The following is an 18484-nucleotide window of genomic DNA, read 5'->3' on the forward strand; positions in this document are numbered from 1 at the left end:
AGCTAAATAGGGAAGAAGTGTTCATGAATACTTTGTGATGTTTCATTCTCACAGTGCAGGTCAGTTAATGTAGACTGCACAAATACAACAAGACTCGTTTGGAGGTGGAAATGATTTTAGATTATGATATTATTAACTGGAACAGTGATCAAGCTGGGTAAAGGAATTCCAGTAAACTGTTGTATACTAAAAGGAAACCTATTACTAAATAATTATTCCTAAAAGATAAGTAAATGGTTGGACTTTGTTAGATCTACAGGTATGTGGAAATTTATTCTCCGCAAGTGGCTGACGCAACACTACACAATTCTAGGAATAATTACATGATGTTCCACAACCTAATGAAGTGGATTCTATGATGCTAAACGACGTATTAGTAGTGTTAGTTATTACGCTTAGTACAGGAAATACATCCCATTATACTAAGGATTTGTAAATGAGTATGAAGCCTAATACAGGAAATACATCCTAGTGTATTAGGGATGAGAATAAACAAAAAATGTTGGAAATTTCCACCAGATGTTTATGATGGGTTGAAGCTTAAGGTGGGTTGAAGCTTAAGGTGGGTTGAAGCTTAAGGTGGGTTGAAGCTTAAGGTGGGTTGAAGCTTAAGGTGGGTTGAAGCTTAAGGTGGGTTGAAGCTTAAGTTAGGTTGAAGCTTAAGGTGGGTTGAAGCTTAAGTTGGGTTGAAGCATAAGGTGGGTTGAAGCTTAAGGTGGGTTGAAGCTTAAGGTGGGTTGAAGCTTAAGTTCGGTTGAAGCTTAAGGTGGGTTGAAGCTTAAGGTGGGTTGAAGCTTAAGTTGGGTTGAAGCATAAGGTGGGTTGAAGCTTAAGGTGGGTTGAAGCTTAAGGTGGGTTGAAGCTTAAGGTGGGTTGAAGCTTAAGTTGGGTTGAAGCTTAAGGTGGGTTGAAGCTTAAGGTGGGTTGAAGCTTAAGTTGGGTTGAAGCTTAAGTTGGGTTGAAGCTTAAGGTGGGTTGAAGCTTAAGGTGGGTTGAAGCTTAAGGTGGGTTGAAGCTTAAGGTGGGTTGAAGCTTAAGTTGGGTTGAAGCTTAAGGTGGGTTGAAGCTTAAGTTGGGTTGAAGCTTAAGGTGGGTTGAAGCTTAAGGTGGGTTGAAGCTTAAGTTGGGTTGAAGCTTAAGGTGGGTTGAAGCTTAAGTTGGGTTGAAGCATAAGGTGGGTTGAAGCTTAAGGTGGGTTGAAGCATAAGGTGGGTTGAAGCTTAAGGTGGGTTGAAGCTTAAGTTGGGTTGAAGCATAAGGTGGGTTGAAGCTTAAGGTGGGTTGAAGCTTAAGTTGGGTTGAAGCTTAAGGTGGGTTGAAGCTTAAGGTGGGTTGAAGCTTAAGGTGGGTTGAAGCTTAAGGTGGGTTGAAGCATAAGGTGGGTTGAAGCTTAAGTTAGGTTGAAGCTTAAGGTGGGTTGAAGCTTAAGTTGGGTTGAAGCATAAGGTGGGTTGAAGCTTAAGGTGGGTTGAAGCTTAAGGTGGGTTGAAGCTAAAGTTGGGTTGAAGCTTAAGGTGGGTTGAAGCATAAGGTGGGTTGAAGCTTAAGTTAGGTTGAAGCTTAAGGTGGGTTGAAGCTTAAGTTGGGTTGAAGCATAAGGTGGGTTGAAGCTTAAGGTGGGTTGAAGCTTAAGGTGGGTTGAAGCTTAAGTTGGGTTGAAGCTTAAGGTGGGTTGAAGCTTAAGGTGGGTTGAAGCTTAAGTTGGGTTGAAGCATAAGGTGGGTTGAAGCTTAAGGTGGGTTGAAGCTTAAGGTGGGTTGAAGCTTAAGGTGGGTTGAAGCTTAAGTTGGGTTGAAGCTTAAGGTGGGTTGAAGCTTAAGTTGGGTTGAAGCTTAAGGTGGGTTGAAGCTTAAGTTGGGTTGAAGCATAAGGTGGGTTGAAGCTTAAGGTGGGTTGAAGCTTAAGGTGGGTTGAAGCTTAAGGTGGGTTGAAGCTTAAGGTGGGTTGAAGCTTAAGTTGGGTTGAAGCTTAAGGTGGGTTGAAGCTTAAGGTGGGTTGAAGCTTAAGTTGGGTTGAAGCTTAAGGTGGGTTGAAGCTTAAGTTGGGTTGAAGCATAAGGTGGGTTGAAGCTTAAGGTGGGTTGAAGCATAAGGTGGGTTGAAGCTTAAGGTGGGTTGAAGCTTAAGGTGGGTTGAAGCATAAGGTGGGTTGAAGCTTAAGGTGGGTTGAAGCTTAAGTTGGGTTGAAGCTTAAGGTGGGTTGAAGCTTAAGGTGGGTTGAAGCTTAAGTTGGGTTGAAGCTTAAGGTGGGTTGAAGCTTAAGTTGGGTTGAAGCTTAAGTTGGGTTGAAGCTTAAGGTGGGTTGAAGCTTAAGGTGGGTTGAAGCTTAAGGTGGGTTGAAGCTTAAGGTGGGTTGAAGCTTAAGGTGGGTTGAAGCTTAAGGTGGGTTGAAGCTTAAGTTGGGTTAAAGCTTAAGGTGGGTTGAAGCTTAAGGTGGGTTGAAGCATAAGGTGGGTTGAAGCATAAGGTGGGTTGAAGCTTAAGGTGGGTTGAAGCTTAAGGTGGGTTGAAGCATAAGGTGGGTTGAAGCTTAAGTTGGGTTGAAGCTTAAGGTGGGTTGAAGCTTAAGGTGGGTTGAAGCATAAGGTGGGTTGAAGCTTAAGGTGGGTTGAAGCTTAAGGTGGGTTGAAGCTTAAGTTGGGTTGAAGCTTAAGTTGGGTTGAAGCTTAAGGTGGGTTGAAGCTTAAGGTGGGTTGAAGCATAAGGTGGGTTGAAGCATAAGGTGGGTTGAAGCTTAAGGTGGGTTGAAGCTTAAGGTGGGTTGAAGCATAAGGTGGGTTGAAGCTTAAGTTGGGTTGAAGCTTAAGGTGGGTTGAAGCTTAAGGTGGGTTGAAGCTTAAGTTGGGTTGAAGCTTAAGGTGGGTTGAAGCTTAAGGTGGGTTGAAGCATAAGGTGGGTTGAAGCTTAAGGTGGGTTGAAGCTTAAGGTGGGTTGAAGCTTAAGTTGGGTTGAAGCTTAAGTTGGGTTGAAGCTTAAGGTGGGTTGAAGCTTAAGGTGGGTTGAAGCATAAGGTGGGTTGAAGCATAAGGTGGGTTGAAGCTTAAGGTGGGTTGAAGCTTAAGGTGGGTTGAAGCATAAGGTGGGTTGAAGCTTAAGTTGGGTTGAAGCTTAAGGTGGGTTGAAGCTTAAGGTGGGTTGAAGCTTAAGTTGGGTTGAAGCTTAAGGTGGGTTGAAGCTTAAGTTGGGTTCAAGCATAAGGTGGGTTGAAGCTTAAGTTGGGTTGAAGCATAAGGTGGGTTGAAGCTTAAGTTGGGTTGAAGCATAAGGTGGGTTGAAGCTTAAGTTGGGTTGAAGCATAAGGTGGGTTGAAGCTTAAGTTGGGTTGAAGCATAAGGTGGGTTGAAGCTTAAGTTGGGTTGAAGCATAAGGTGGGTTGAAGCTTAAGTTGGGTTGAAGCATAAGGTGGGTTGAAGCTTAAGGTGGGTTGAAGCTTAAGTTGGGTTGAAGCATAAGGTGGGTTGAAGCTTAAGTTGGATTGAAGCATAAGGTGGGTTGAAGCATAAGGTGGGTTGAAGCATAAGGTGGGTTGAAGCTTAAGGTGGGTTGAAGCTTAAGTTGGATTGAAGCATAAGGTGGGTTGAAGCTTAAGTTGGGTTGAAGCTTAAGGTGGGTTGAAGCTTAAGGTGGGTTGAAGCTTAAGGTGGGTTGAAGCTTAAGGTGGGTTGAAGCTTAAGGTGGGTTGAAGCATAAGGTGGGTTGAAGCTTAAGGTGGGTTGAAGCTTAAGGTGGGTTGAAGCTTAAGGTGGGTTGAAGCTTAAGGTGGGTTGAAGCATAAGGTGGGTTGAAGCTTAAGGTGGGTTGAAGCTTAAGGTGGGTTGAAGCTTAAGGTGGGTTGAAGCTTAAGGTGGGTTGAAGCTTAAGGTGGGTTGAAGCATAAGGTGAGTTGAAGCTTAAGTTGGGTTGAAGCTTAAGGTGGGTTGAAGCTTAAGGTGGGTTGAAGCTTAAGGTGGGTTGAAGCTTAAGGTGGGTTGAAGCATAAGGTGGGTTGAAGCTTAAGTTGGGTTGAAGCTTAAGGTGAGTTGAAGCTTAAGGTGGGTCGATGCTTATGGTCAGTGTCGGCCCAAGTGCCCATGTTGGGCAGGGGAGTGTCACAGTCCAGTCAGTGTCGGCCCAAGTGCCCATGTTGGGCAGGGGAGTGTCACAGGCCAGTCAGTGTCGGCCCAAGTGCCCATGTTGGGCAGGGGAGTGTCACAGTCCAGTCAGTGTCGGCCCAAGTGCCCATGTTGGGCAGGGGAGTGTCACAGGCCAGTCAGTGTCGGCCCAAGTGCCCATGTTGGGCAGGGGAGTGTCACAGGCCAGTCAGTGTCGGCCCAAGTGCCCATGTTGGGCAGGGGAGTGTCACAGTCCAGTCAGTGTCGGCCCAAGTGCCCATGTTGGGCAGGGGAGTGTCACAGGCCAGTCAGTGTCGGCCCAAGTGCCCATGTTGGGCAGGGGAGTGTCACAGGCCAGTCAGTGTCGGCCCAAGTGCCCATGTTGGGCAGGGGAGTGTCACAGGCCAGTCAGTGTCGGCCCAAGTGCCCATGTTGGGCAGGGGAGTGTCACAGTCCAGTCAGTGTCGGCCCAAGTGCCCATGTTGGGCAGGGGAGTGTCACAGGCCAGTCAGTGTCGGCCCAAGTGCCCATGTTGGGCAGGGGAGTGTCACAGGCCAGTCAGTGTCGGCCCAAGTGCCCATGTTGGGCAGGGGAGTGTCACAGTCCAGTCAGTGTCGGCCCAAGTGCCCATGTTGGGCAGGGGAGTGTCACAGGCCAGTCAGTGTCGGCCCAAGTGCCCATGTTGGGCAGGGGAGTGTCACAGGCCAGTCAGTGTCGGCCCAAGTGCATTAAGAAATATCGAGCGATGTTCATAAAGACAAGTCTGAAATATTTCTTTCGTTTTCCATAGAGTTGTTTATCAGTTAGAAGTGCTTCATAGTAGAGTTGTTGAGGGAAGGTGGAGAGGTAGGGAAGAGGGGGGGATGGAGATGGGAGAGAATGAGGGGGGTAAGAGAGATTGAAGAGGGGACGAGAGTTAGAAGAGGGGGAGGAGGAGGAAGAAAGTATAAGGGAAAAAGAGAGAATAAGGGAAGAAGAGGGTATAAGGGAAGAAGAGGGTATAAGGGAAGAAGAGGGGGCGAGGGAAGAAGAGGGGGCGAGGGAAGAAGAGGGTATAAGGGAAGAAGAGGGGGCGAGGAAAGAAGAGGGGGCGAGGGAAGAAGAGGGTATAAGGGAAGAAGAGGGGGCGAGGAAAGAAGAGGGGGCGAGGGAAGAAGAGGGTATAAGGGAAGAAGAGGGGGCGAGGGAAGAAGAGGGGGCGAGGGAAGAAGAGGGTATAAGGGAAGAAGAGGGGGCGAGGAAAGAAGAGGGGGCGAGGGAAGAAGAGGGTATAAGGGAAGAAGAGGGGGCGAGGAAAGAAGAGGGGGCGAGGTAAGAAGAGGGTATAAGGGAAGAAGAGGGGGCGAGGTAAGAAGAGGGTATAAGGGAAGAAGAGGGGGCGAGGAAAGAAGAGGGGGCGAGGTAAGAAGAGGGTATAAGGGAAGAAGAGGGGTTAAGGGAAGATGAGGTTTTCACGAACAAAAATAAGAAATGCCTGAAAAAATTCATACATACGTTTGGAAGAAATTGGTGAATTGGGTGAATTAGGACAATATATTTACAGCAATGATCCTTGAAGTGGTCTAGAGGTTCTGTTCCTGTTTTATTGTGTCTTAGGATATGAAAACGTTTTTATCAAGAATTATATGTAAGGTAGATTTCTTCTTATATTTTAATAGTTTTAACACCTAATTAAATTGATCTGAAAAACAAGTGATATTATGTTTAATAAAATAAAAGTTTTTCAAATAAAACTTACATTTTTAACGTGATGTTGACAATGACATTTTTATTTGTTAAACACACACACACACACACACACACACACACACACACACACACACACACACACACACACACACACACACACACACACACACACACACACACACTCACTCACACAGTGTGTGGGGGCCTTGTAGCCTGGTGGATAGCGAGCAGGACTCGTAATTCTGTGGCGCGGGTTCGATTCCCGCACCAGGTAGAAACAAATGGGAAAAGTTTCCTTCACCCTGAATGCCCCTGTTACCTAGCAGTAAATAAGTACCTTGGAGTTAGTCAGTTGCCACGGGCTGCTTCCTGGTGTGTGTGTGTGTGTGTGTGTGTGTGTGTGTGTGTGTGTGTGTGTGTGTGTGTGTGTGTGTGTGTGTGTGTGTGTGTGTGTGTGTGTGTGTGGTGTGGAGAGGAAAAAATAGTAGTTAGTAAACAGTCGAGAGGCGGGCCGAAAGAGCAAAGCTCAACCCCCGCAAACATAACTTGGTGAATACACACACACACACACATACACACACACACACACACACACACACACACACACACACACACACACACACACACACACACAAAGACTTTCAAATGCAATTTTCGAGACACCATTTACTGCTGATCGAAGCTCTTAAAAATGTACTAAATTCAGGTTGTTTAAAGAAGCTAAACAATTTTCTGGAGTATGTAAACAATCTAACAATAGACAATCCCAATTTCGAAGTGTTTACATTAATATTTCGATAATTTAGAAAAGGTATTGATTGATCTGAAAAGCGCCTTAACATAACTAAGCTACACAATGTTGTATAAGATTGGTTAGTAGCTAGATTAACAGAAAAATTTTGATAAGATAATTTATAAAACTCTAGCGATGCTAACACATGATTTCCCGGTGTATTATTATTTTTAACAATGAAATTTTGCTAAAAGTTAATTATAGGAATGCAATGATTGATGAAAGCGTTGTGGGTGAAGCTTTCAAACAAGGCAGTTGAAGCTTGATATGAAACGTCCGTCGTTGTCGGTGCTGATGCAAGATAAAAATATTCTTATTTCCCTTTACTTGATTATATTATATTTTATATAATGAACAAAAGAATAAAATATCATTTTCACATTTGATATGATCATAAAAATACTCTTAATAATAAAAGCTGATATTTTAAAAGAATTCTTTCAAATACATTGATATTAATATATTTTTGAAATAATTATTATACTTCTATGTTTTTCTTTCGCTCTGTGTTACACTTTGATAGAAGTAAAACAATGATGTCACGTAAATAAGCAACAGGTCAGAAGAATTATAGGCCTAACGAAACATTTTTATGAATACTTTCTCTCATTTTGTTCATGATCACATGAGAGAAATCTTGGTTGTTGATTGTTCACAATTATGGGCACGGGCTCTCAGAAAGGTTGTGAGGGCTCTCAGCAAGGTTGCGAGAGCTCTCAGCAAGGTTGTGCGAGCTCTCAGCAAGGTTGTGAGGGCTCTCAGAAAGGTTGTGAGAGCTCTCAGCAAGGTTGTGAGAGCTCTCAGCAAGGTTGTGAGGACTCTCAGCAAGGTTGTGAGAGCTCTCAGCAAGGTTGTGAGAGCTCTCAGCAAGGTTGTGAGAGCTCTCAGCAAGGTTGTGAGAGCTCTCAGCAAGGTTGTGCGAGCTCTCAGCAAGGTTGTGAGGGCTCTCAGAAAGGTTGTGAGAGCTCTCAGCAAGGTTGTGAGGACTCAGCAAGGTTGTGAGAGCTCTCAGCAAGGTTGTGAGGGCCCTCAGAAAGGTTGTGAGAGCTCTCAGCAAGGTTGTGAGGACTCTCAGCAAGGTTGTGAGGATTCTCAGCAAGGTTGTGAGAGCTCTCAGCAAGGTTGTGAGAGCTCTCAGCAAGGTTGTGAGAGCTCTCAGCAAGGTTGTGAGAGCTCTCAGCAAGGTTGTGAGAGCTCTCAGCAAGGTTGTGAGGGCTCTCAGAAAGGTTGTGAGAGCTCTCAGCAAGGTTGTGAGAGCTCTCAGCAAGGTTGTGAGAGCTCTCAGCAAGGTTGTGAGGACTCTCAGCAAGGTTGTGAGAGCTCTCAGCAAGGTTGTGAGGACTCTCAGCAAGGTTGTGAGAGCTCTCAGCAAGGTTGTGAGGGCTCTCAGCAAGGTTGTGAGGGCTCTCAGCAAGGTTGTGAGGGCTCTCAGCAAGGTTGTGAGGACTCTCAGCAAGGTTGTGAGGGCTCTCAGCAAGGTTGTGAGGACTCTCAACAAGGTTGTGAGAGCTCTCAGCAAGGTTGTGAGAGCTCTCAGCAAGGTTGTGAGAGCTCTCAGCAAGGTTGTGCGAGCTCTCAGCAAGGTTGTGAGGGCTCTCAGAAAGGTTGTGAGAGCTCTCAGCAAGGTTGTGAGGACTCTCAGCAAGGTTGTGAGAGCTCTCAGCAAGGTTGTGAGAGCTCTCAGCAAGGTTGTGAGAGCTCTCAGCAAGGTTGTGAGAGCTCTCAGCAAGGTTGTGAGGGCTCTCAGCAAGGTTGTGAGAGCTCTCAGCAAGGTTGTGAGAGCTCTCAGCAAGGTTGTGAGGGCTCTCAGCAAGGTTGTGAGAGCTCTCAGCAAGGTTGTGAGGACTCTCAGCAAGGTTGTGAGGACTCTCAACAAGGTTGTGAGGACTCGCAACAATTAAGGTTGTGAGGACTCTCAGCAAGGTTGTGAGGACTCTCAACAAGGTTGTGAGGACTCTCAACAAGGTTGTGAGAGCTCTCAGCAAGGTTGTGAGGGCTCTCAGCAAGGTTGTGAGAGCTCTCAACAAGGTTGTGAGGACTCTCAACAAGGTTGTGAGGGCTCTCAGCAAGGTTGTGAGGGCTCTCAGCAAGGTTGTGAGGGCTCTCAGCAAGGTTGTGAGGACTCTCAGCAAGGTTGTGAGGACTCTCAGCAAGGTTGTGAGGACTCTCAGCAAGGTTGTGAGGACTCTCAGCAAGGTTGTGAGGACTCTCAACAAGGTTGTGAGGACTCTCAACAAGGTTGTGAGAGCTCTCAGCAAGGTTGTGAGGACTCTCAGAAAGGTTGTGAGAGCTCTCAGCAAGGTTGTGAGGACTCTCAGAAAGGTTGTGAGAGCTCTCAGCAAGGTTGTGAGGGCTCTCAGCAAGGTTGTGAGGGCTCTCAGCAAGGATCACAACCTTGCTGAGATATTCCTCTGGTCGAAGTCTACACCACGACTGACTATGAAACAAAGAGTCAAAGCTTAACCCCCGCAAGCACAATTAGGTGAGTACAGGAGCCGCTAACATAGAACAATATTAGAGATGTATGTAAATCAGGTTCCCCGAGGCCTTGTGTCTTGGCCTTACTAATGATGCTGATGAATGGGTCTTGCCAGACCTTATTTATTCCTAATATTAAGGGAAAAATATCACTTGGAATCGTAAACAAAGAATTATTCTACCCTGTGTTTGAAGGAGACGGAAACGTCAGTTAATAACTTTTACCAAGCTTTAATAGAACATAGATTAAATCATAGTCAGAAGAAGGCTTTGGGAGAGTTCAAAAAAGCCTAGACAGAGTTCAGAGACGATATTATAAATGACGACATTAATTAAATCTCCAAAAGTGCAATTTTTAGAATGCAGAATGGAATGGAAGCCCGGCAGAGTGAGCAGGAATAGAAAATAAAAAATGGGATAAACTTGCAGTAACAGAGATAGAGAAAGACCTGATGGTCAGTATAACTTCTAACAAGAGACCAGAGGCGGATATTTACACAATAATGACAGCAGTACACGCAGAACTGACAAATATCATCATAACCTTCAGTAATCTGGAGACGTTAGACATTGTCTAAAGAAAGCGCCAAGCTGGGAAGACTGTGTAGCAGACCTGGAGAATATGGAGATGGAAAACTGTAAAACAGTGCATGACGCCAATATTTACAACACCTCTGACCAACATCTCACGCAGCCCCAACACGGAAATATTGCCCCAAAAAAACATAAATAATATGGGGCAAAATACTGGAAAGTATTTTGTCTCATATTGTTTGTGCTCATGTTAGATCATATATACAAGGTACCTGTACTTGTGTGAACACAGGTACTAAACGATCTTCTTGAGGGATATTCAGGCCACTTCTTGGACCTAACACAGTGGACCATCAGGGAACGACCACTCAAGAGACTTCAGGTCGTCCTTTTCGTCACCACTACTGGATATACACGTCACTACTCGTCCTCCCACTCCCACTCCCCCGTAGATTCTTCACCAAAACGTCATAATATCCTCCTCCCAAGTCGACAACGGGCTCACCATAGCCCGTGCTACTTGGAACGTTTGTTCCGAGTAGCTGAATAAAAAACAACCATGAGCGAAGTCGTGCTGCCCCTCAGACCTCCACACTAACAAGTGACATCACAAGTCCTCCACACTAACAAGTGACATCACAAGTCCTCCACACTAACAAGTGACATCACAAGTCCTCCACACTAACAAGTGACATCACAAGTCCTCCACACTAACAAGTGACATCACAAGTCCTCTGCCCACGGCACGCTGCCCGCGGTGACCTCGATTTTGCTCACGGAGCGTCACATACTGTCGATATCTTATCTTGTTTCCCTTAAGATGCTCATCTACGACTTATTTCCTCTTCAGTAACATCCAACAACGATTGCTGGTGCTAAATCATTCCTGTGGATCCTCTACAGGGTCAGGTGAGGAATACCTGACTGCGGAGCAGGACCTACACCATCAGGCAATCTTGAGGTTATCTTGAGATGATTTCGGGGCTTTAGGGTCCCTGCGGCCCGGTCCTCGACTAGGCCTCCACACCCCAGGAAGCAGCCCGTGACAGCTGACTAACACCCAGGTACCTATTTTACTGCTAGGTAACATGGGCAAAGGGTGAAAGAAACTCTACCCATTGTTTCTCGCCGGCGCCTGGGATCGAACCCAGGACCACAGGATCACAAGTCCAGCGTGCTGTCCGCTCGGCCGACCGGCAATATGGGATTCATAACACCTATTACCCCACACGAAGCACCTCTTGTTAATACCCAACTTAACACACACTAAGTAAGTATATCCAACGTTAGAAACAATCCGGTAAATCTACTTATATTGCTACTAAATCTACTAAGATTGCAAAATTAATATTTATCCCTTCTTTTGCTTCTATTTTATGTTGAAATATAACATGATACTCTGTATCAAGTTGACAATAATGTATTATGCAATATTGTTGAATAATAAATATATTTAATATACAACAATTTATTTCAGTAATTACTGGTGTCTACTTCGTTCTTATTCCTCTCTCCCGTTAACTTATCTCGGGGATTATACACAAATATAGAGAGAAGAGCGTCTGGTCACACACGTATTCTCTTGGCAGGTGTTGTGTGGTTCCTTCTGCAGGTATTGTGTGGTTCCTTCTGCAGGTATTGTGTGGTTCCTCCTGCAGGTATTGTGTGGTTCCTCCTGCAGGTAGTGTGTGGTTCCTGCTGCAGGTATTGTGAGGTTCCTCTGCAGGTATTGTGAGGTTCCTCCTGCAGGTATTGTGTGGTTTCTTCTGCAGGTATTGTGTGGTTCCTTCTGCAGGTGTTGTGTGGTTCCTCCTGCAGGTATTGTGAGGTTCCTCCTGCAGGTATTGTGTGGCTCCTCCTGCAGGTATTGTGAGGTTCCTCCTGCAGGTATTGTGTGGTTCCTTCTGCAGGTATTGTGTGGTTCCTCCTGCAGGTGTTGTGTGGTTCCTCCTGCAGGTATTGTGTGGTTCCTCCTGCAGGTGTTGTGTGGTTCCTCCTGCAGGTATTGTGTGGTCCCTCCTGCAGGTATTGTGTGGTTCCTCCTGCAGGTATTGTGTGTTCCCTTCTGCAGGTATTGTGTGGTTCCTCCTGCAGGTGTTGTGTGGTTCCTCCTGCAGGTATTGTGTGGTTCCTCCTGCAGGTGTTGTGTGGTTCCTCCTGCAGGTATTGTGTGGTTCCTCCTGCAGGTATTGTATGGTTCCTCCTGCAGGTATTGTGTGGTTCCTCCTGCAGGTATTGTGTGGTTCCTCCTGCAGGTATTGTGTGGTTCCTCCTGCAGGTATTGTGTGGTTTCTGCTGCAGGTATTGTGTGGTCCCTCCTGCAGGTGTTGTGTGGTTCCTGCTGCAGGTGTTGTGTGGTCCCTCCTGCAGGTATTGTGTGGTGCCTCCTGCAGGTATTGTGTGGTTCCTCCTGCAGGTATTGTGTGTTCCCTCCTGCAGGTATTGTGTGGTTCCTGCTGCAGGTATTGTGTGATTCCTTCTGCAGGTGTTGTGTGGTTCCTTCTGCAGGTATTGTGTGGTCCCTCCTGCAGGTATTGTGTGTTCCCTCCTGCAGGTATTGTGTGGTACCTCCTGCAGGTATTGTGTGGTTGATCCTGCAGGTGTTGTGTGGTCCCTCCTGCAGGTATTGTGTGGTTCCTGCTGTAGGTATTGTGTGGTTCCTGCTGCAGGTATTGTGTGGTCCCTCCTGCAGGTGTTGTGTGGTTCCTGCTGCAGGTGTTGTGTGGTCCCTCCTGCAGGTATTGTGTGTTCCCTCCTGCAGGTGTTGTGTGGTTCCTGCTGCAGGTGTTGTGTGGTCCCTCCTGCAGGTATTGTGTGTTCCCTCCTGCAGGTGTTGTGTGGTTCCTGCTGCAGGTGTGTGGTCCCTCCTGCAGGTATTGTGTGTTCCCTCCTGCAGGTGTTGTGTGGTTCCTCCTGCAGGTATTGTGTGATTCCTCCTGCAGGTATTGTGTGGTCCCTCCTGCAGGTATTGTGTGGTTCCTCCTGCAGGTATTGTGTGGTCCCTCCTGCAGGTATTGTGTGGTTCCTGCTGCAGGTGTTGCCTGGTGTCTCGCTCCCCTCTACCATTATCAGGCCTGGACGACCCGGGGGTTGAGCCAGCACATAATCAACAGCTATTGTTTCCAATAAAAGTCAGTGTTGTGGTCCAGTGGTGTGTTCCAGTGGTGTGGTCCAGTGGTGTGGTCCAGTGGTGTGGTCCAGTGTTGTGGTCCAGTGGTGTGGTCTAGTGTTGTGGTCCAATGGTGTAGTCCAGTGTTGTGGTCCAGTGGTGTGGTTCAGTGGTGTGGTCCAGTGGTGTGGTCCAGTGGTGTGGTCCAGTGGTGTGGTCCAGTGGTGTGGTCCAGTGGTGTGGTCCAGTGGTGTGGTTCAGTGTTGTGGTCCAGTGGTGTGGTCCAGTGGTGTGGTCTAGTGTTGTGGTCCAGTGGTGTGGTCCAGTGGTGTGGTCCAGTGATGTGGTCTAGTGTTGTGGTCCAATGGTGTGGTCCAGTGTTGTGGTCCAGTGGTGTGGTCCAGTGGTGTGGTCCAGTGGTGTGGTCCAGTGTTGTGGTCCAATGGTGTGGTCCAGTGTTGTGGTCCAGTGGTGTGGTCCAGTGTTGTGGTCCAGTGGTGTGGTCCAGTGGTGTGGTCCAGTGTTGTGGTCCAGTGGTGTGGTCCAGTGGTGTGGTCTAGTGTTGTGGTCCAATGGTGTGGTCCAGTGTTGTGGTCCAGTGGTGTGGTCCAGTGGTGTGGTCCAGTGTTGTGGTCCAGTGTTGTGGTCCAGTGGTGTGGTCCAGTGGTGTGGTCCAGTGGTGTGGTCCAGTGGTGTGGTCCAGTGGTGTGGTCCAGTGGTGTGGTCCAGTGGTGTGGTTCAGTGGTGTGGTCCAGTGGTATGGTCCAGTGTTGTGATCCAGTGTTGTGGTCCAGTGGTGTGGTCCAGTGTTGTGGTCCAGTGTTGTGGTCCAGTGTTGTGGTCCAGTGTTGTGGTCCAGTGTTGTGGTCCAGTGGTGTGGTCCAGTGTTGTGGTCCAGTGGTGTGGTCCAGTGGTGTGGTCCAGTGGTGTGGTCCAGTGGTGTGGTCCAGTGGTGTGGTCCAGTGGTTTGGTCCAGTGGTGTGGTCCAGTGGTGTGGTCCAGTGGTGTGGTCCAGTGGTGTGGTCCAGTGGTGTAGTCCAGTGTTGTGGTCCAGTGGCGTGGTCCAGTGTTGTGGTCCAGTGTTGTGGTCCAGTGGTGTGGTCCAGTGTTGTGGTCCAGTGTTGTGGTCCAGTGGTGTGGTCCAGTGATGTGGTCCAGTGTTGTGGTCCAGTGGTGTGGTCCAGTGGTGTGGTTCAGTGGTGTGGTCCAGTGGTGTGGTCCAGTGGTGTGGTCCAGAGATGTGTTCCAGTGGTGTGGTCCAGTGGTGTGGTCCAGTGGTGTGGTCCAGTGGTGTGGTCCAGTGATGTTGTCCAGTGGTGTTGTCCAGTGGTGTGGTCCAGTGGTGTGGTCCAGTGATGTCCAGTGGTGTGGTCCAGTGATGTGGTCCAGTGGTGTGGTCCAGTGGTGTTGTCCAGTGGTGTGGTCCAGTGATGTCAAGTGATGTGGTCCAGTGGTGTGGTCCAGTGATGTCCAGTGGTGTGGTCCAGTGATGTGGTCCAGTGGTGTGGTCCAGTGGTGTTGTCCAGTGGTGTGGTCCAGTGATGTCCAGTGGTGTGGTCCAGTGGTGTGGTCCAGTGATGTCCAGTGGTGTGGTCCAGTGGTGTGGTCCAGTGGTGTGGTCCAGTGGTGTGGTCCAGTGGTGTTGTCCAGTGGTGTGGTCCAGTGATGTCCAGTGGTGTGGTCCAGTGGTGTGGTCCAGTGATGTCCAGTGGTGTGGTCCAGTGGTGTGGTCCAGTGGTGTGGTCCAGTGATGTGGTCCAGTGGTGTGGTCCAGTGGTGTGGTCCAGTGGTATGGTCCAGTGGTGTGGTCCAGTGGTGTGGTCCAGTTATGTGTTGCAATGAGGTGTTCGAGTGATGTGTTCACGGAGAACAAAAAAGTTGCACTACAGACAAAGAACTAAGAAGATTCGTGAGTGTTTTGTTGAGTGATCTACCATGTACGAGAAAAATATTGAGCTATGACCTTGTCCAACCACTTGGGATGGAGGGTAGAGCGACGGTCTCGGTTCATGCAGGTCGGCGTTCAGTCCCCGACGTCCAAGTGGTTGGGCGCCATTCCTTCCCCCCGTCCCATCCCAAATCCTTATCTTGACCTCTTCCAGGTGCTATATAGTCGTAATGGCTTGGCGCTTGATGGTTCCCTAGTAGTCCTGACCTTGCTGTGGTGCAATATCAGTAGCACAATAACCTATTACATAATGGCAGACAGTTGGCCAACCACTGGGAAGCAGCCAAGTAGCGTAAATACAGAGATCTTTACCACCACTACAATTTTGTCCCCATTGCCTCAGAGACACTTGGTGCCTGGGGTAAAAGTGCTGCTAGTTTTTTGAAGGAGGTGGGGTCCAAGCTAATTGAAACAACAAGAGACCCTAGTGCCGCGAGTTTCCTCTTTCAGCGCCTTAGTGTGGCGATCCAGAGAGGAAATGCTCACTGCATCCATGGTTCCTGCCCGCCATCTGAGGAGCTGGAGGAGCTGTACAACTTGTGACAAGTAGTCTTGTACTCTGCATGTAACCAATGTTGTAACCCTTTTTGTGTAATGAAATTTTAAATAAAGTTTTATATATATATATATATATATATATATATATATATATATATATATATATATATATATATATATATGTATATATGTATATGTATATATATATATATATATATATATATATATATATATATATATATATATATATGTATATATATATGTATATATATATGTATATATATATATATATATATATATATATATATATATATATGTATATGTATATATGTATTTGTATATATATATATATATATATATATATATATATATATATATATATATATATATATATATATATATATATATACACATACTAAACGAATAGGGGTGGTAGGAGAAGAAAATATCAAGGTGTTCAGTGAGGATCCGCAAGGTCTTCTCTGAGTACTCTTTATTTTCTTCTCCGAGGCTATGGGTCCCTACAATTGCACCAGAGGTTGTACCCTTTTTCTTTAAAAAAAATGAAAAGGATATATAATATTTCATTGTGTCAGAGACAGGTAGCCTGTATATATATAAACATTAGGCTTTTTTCCATCGAAGCCGAAGTGCATCCCTTCCTTAAGGATGCCGCCCCAAAACAGTTGACTAACTGCCAGGTCCCTATTTACTGCTAGGTGAACAGATGCATTAGGTGACATGAAACGTATCCTTCTCTTTCTGTCCCCGATTGAACTCCTCTCCCAAGACTCGCGAGTGAGAGTCTGGAGCGAACCCAACTGATAAAAAATGATGCTAGTGTCTGAAGACAAGACGCCAGTGTCTGAAGACAAGACGCCAGTGTCTGAAGACAAGACGCCAGTGTCTGAAGACAAGACGTCAGTGTCTGAAGACAAGACGCCAGTGTCTGAAGACAAGACGTCAGTGACTGAAGACAAGACGTCAGTGTCTGAAGACAAGACGTCAGTGACTGAAGACAAGACGTCAGTGACTGAAGACAAGACGCCAGTGACTGAAGACAAGACGCCAGTGTCTGAAGACAAGACGCCAGTGTCTGAAGACAAGGCTCTAGTGTCTGAAGACAAGGCTCTAGTGTCTGAAGACAAGACGCCAGTGTCTGAAGACAAGACGTCTGTGACTGAAGACAAAACGCCAGTGTCTGAAGACAAGACGTCTGTGACTGAAGACAAGACGCCAGTGTCTGAAGACAAGACGCCAGTGACTGAAGACAAGACGCCAGTGTCTGAAGACAAGACGTCTGTGACTGAAGACAAGACGCCAGTGACTGAAGACAAGACGCCAGTGACTGAAGACAAGACGCCAGTGACTGAAGACAAGACGTCAGTGTCTGAAGACAAGACGTCAGTGACTGAAGACAAGACGTCAGTGACTGAAGACAAGACGTCAGTGACTGAAGACAAGACGCCAGTAGCAGTATGGCAGTGAGGTGAGACTGCTACTTATTTGGGGAATGCTTATTTTATTTTATTTAAAGTATAAGCTGAGGCAGCTTATTTTATTTGAGGAATGCTCAGCTGATTCCTCTACATTTAGCATGGAACAAATTTGTGTCCAAGACTTCTTCCTGTTGCACAATTTGGCTGTGTAACAATAATTATCAGAAGAAGGCACCAAGCCGGGAAGGCTGTGTAGCAACATTGTGTGTAACAATAAACCAAATTTTTTAACAGATAATGCACCTGTGAGTAAAACAAATCCTGTCAACTGTTAAAATATTGATCCAGTTATTTAAATGAAAAATATAATGAAACAAACATTTATGGGTTGTTTATCCTATTTTTTCTAATGTAAATCCAAAGAAGTGAAAAATTGAGACATATTGCACAATTTAATGATTCACAAAAAATATTAATAACGGTGTTTTTTTTTATCTTCTAGTGTGTTGTTTGGTAAACATTACTAACATTACATATCAATATGAGATCTTAATGATCCATGGTTAACATTTATGATTTAATGAGGATAATACTGATAATAATAGTAATACAACCTATAATTTAAAACCTTTATTCCTTATTTCTTTTTATTAACAAGCTTAGGAATACCCAGCAATGTGCTGCTTCCCTATTCTATATGAAAGATTACAGATTATAAATCATAAGATGATAAACCAGCTACAAGCTCATCCAACACCCCCACCTCACAGGACGGCAAGTCATACATGGAATCAGGAGAGAATAAGAAATATAAGGCTGATCTATTAGCCTCCACTAGCAAAATCTGGGTACAGCACAAGAATATCTTCTAATATTCCTGAGTGTATGAAGTAATTACAGACTCAAGATACCTCACACTATTTGGTCTGAAATCACTGATAACAGGGCAATCACAGATATAGTGTTGGAATGTCCTCTCAAGTAGGACTGAAAACAGATGTTTTTTCACCCAGGGGGTTATAAACCCATAGAACAGCCTACCCGATGAAGCCGTAAATGCCAAAATTCAGCTAGAAAATATCATTAGGACAATTGGCGGGGCTTAACAAGCCCCCAGCTTTTTGTCCTCGTCGAGGTCACTAGATAGTTAGTGGCCCTTGGGTAAATTTAGGTAAATATATACGTAAGTAAATAAACACCATCGCTTCTCAAATCTTGGGAGCGACAAGGAAAGCTATACACTATCTCTTAGAATTACATAAGTAAACAAAAAATGTAACATATTTGTTTACTACAATGTCGGTACTGACTGTACAAGTTGAAAAAACATAGTTTTACTTCGAAATATACTAATTTTATAAGAAAATTCGATGTAAGTAAGTGACAAGTACATCACGGATTAGTTCCGATATGCCGACCTCGTGATTGGCTACAGCTGTAAGATGAAAAATGTTATCTCTCTGATTGGCCAAACTAAAGGCCTTAGTGACATCTAGCGAGACCTAAGTGAACTACTGTACTGTACTTAAAAATCTTCTTACGTACACCTTTCTGAATCGCTCTTTGGCGTGTTCTTAACCGGAACTTGGGAACCTTGGTAGCACACTTACCTACGAAAAAATATGTGGAGCTCCATGAGTCTAGGTCCAGAGGTCAGATTCACGAAGCAGTTACGTACGTACTTAAGAATGTTTTTGTCCTTAGCACCTTCGCAGCGGCAACGTCAGTATTCAGGTAAGCAGTTAAGAAGGAAAATCCTCGTAAGTGCACCACCTCCATTAAAGGACGCCCTCAACCACTCGTAACTTTACGTAAACTGGATATAACTCAATTTTTCTCTACTACACAACACGGAGGATCGATTTTAGTATAAACAAACAATTTAGTTTGCGAGTTTCGTCCAGAG

The 18484-nt window shown here is 45.8% G+C and overlaps 2 protein-coding genes across 2 annotated transcripts; both read left to right on the forward strand.

Moving 5' to 3' along the window:
- The first annotated feature begins 7197 nt into the window (after nucleotides 1–7197).
- On the forward strand, nucleotides 7198–8974 carry LOC138364995 (autotransporter adhesin BpaC-like). The gene is made up of 2 exons (XM_069325089.1): nucleotides 7198–8428; nucleotides 8517–8974. Exons 1-2 carry the CDS (start codon nucleotides 7198–7200, stop codon nucleotides 8972–8974), a joined length of 1689 nt encoding a protein of 562 aa, XP_069181190.1.
- A 6996-nt stretch (nucleotides 8975–15970) lies between these two features.
- LOC123748184 (uncharacterized protein PFD1115c-like) lies at nucleotides 15971–16627 on the forward strand. Its single transcript, XM_045730376.2, has one exon. The coding sequence runs from the start codon at nucleotides 15971–15973 to the stop codon at nucleotides 16625–16627; it is 657 nt and encodes a 218-aa protein (XP_045586332.2).
- Nucleotides 16628–18484: the final 1857 nt, after the last annotated feature.

This window comes from Procambarus clarkii, chromosome 15 (genome assembly GCF_040958095.1).
Source record: "Procambarus clarkii isolate CNS0578487 chromosome 15, FALCON_Pclarkii_2.0, whole genome shotgun sequence".
NCBI classification, from domain to species: Eukaryota; Metazoa; Arthropoda; class Malacostraca; order Decapoda; family Cambaridae; genus Procambarus; species Procambarus clarkii.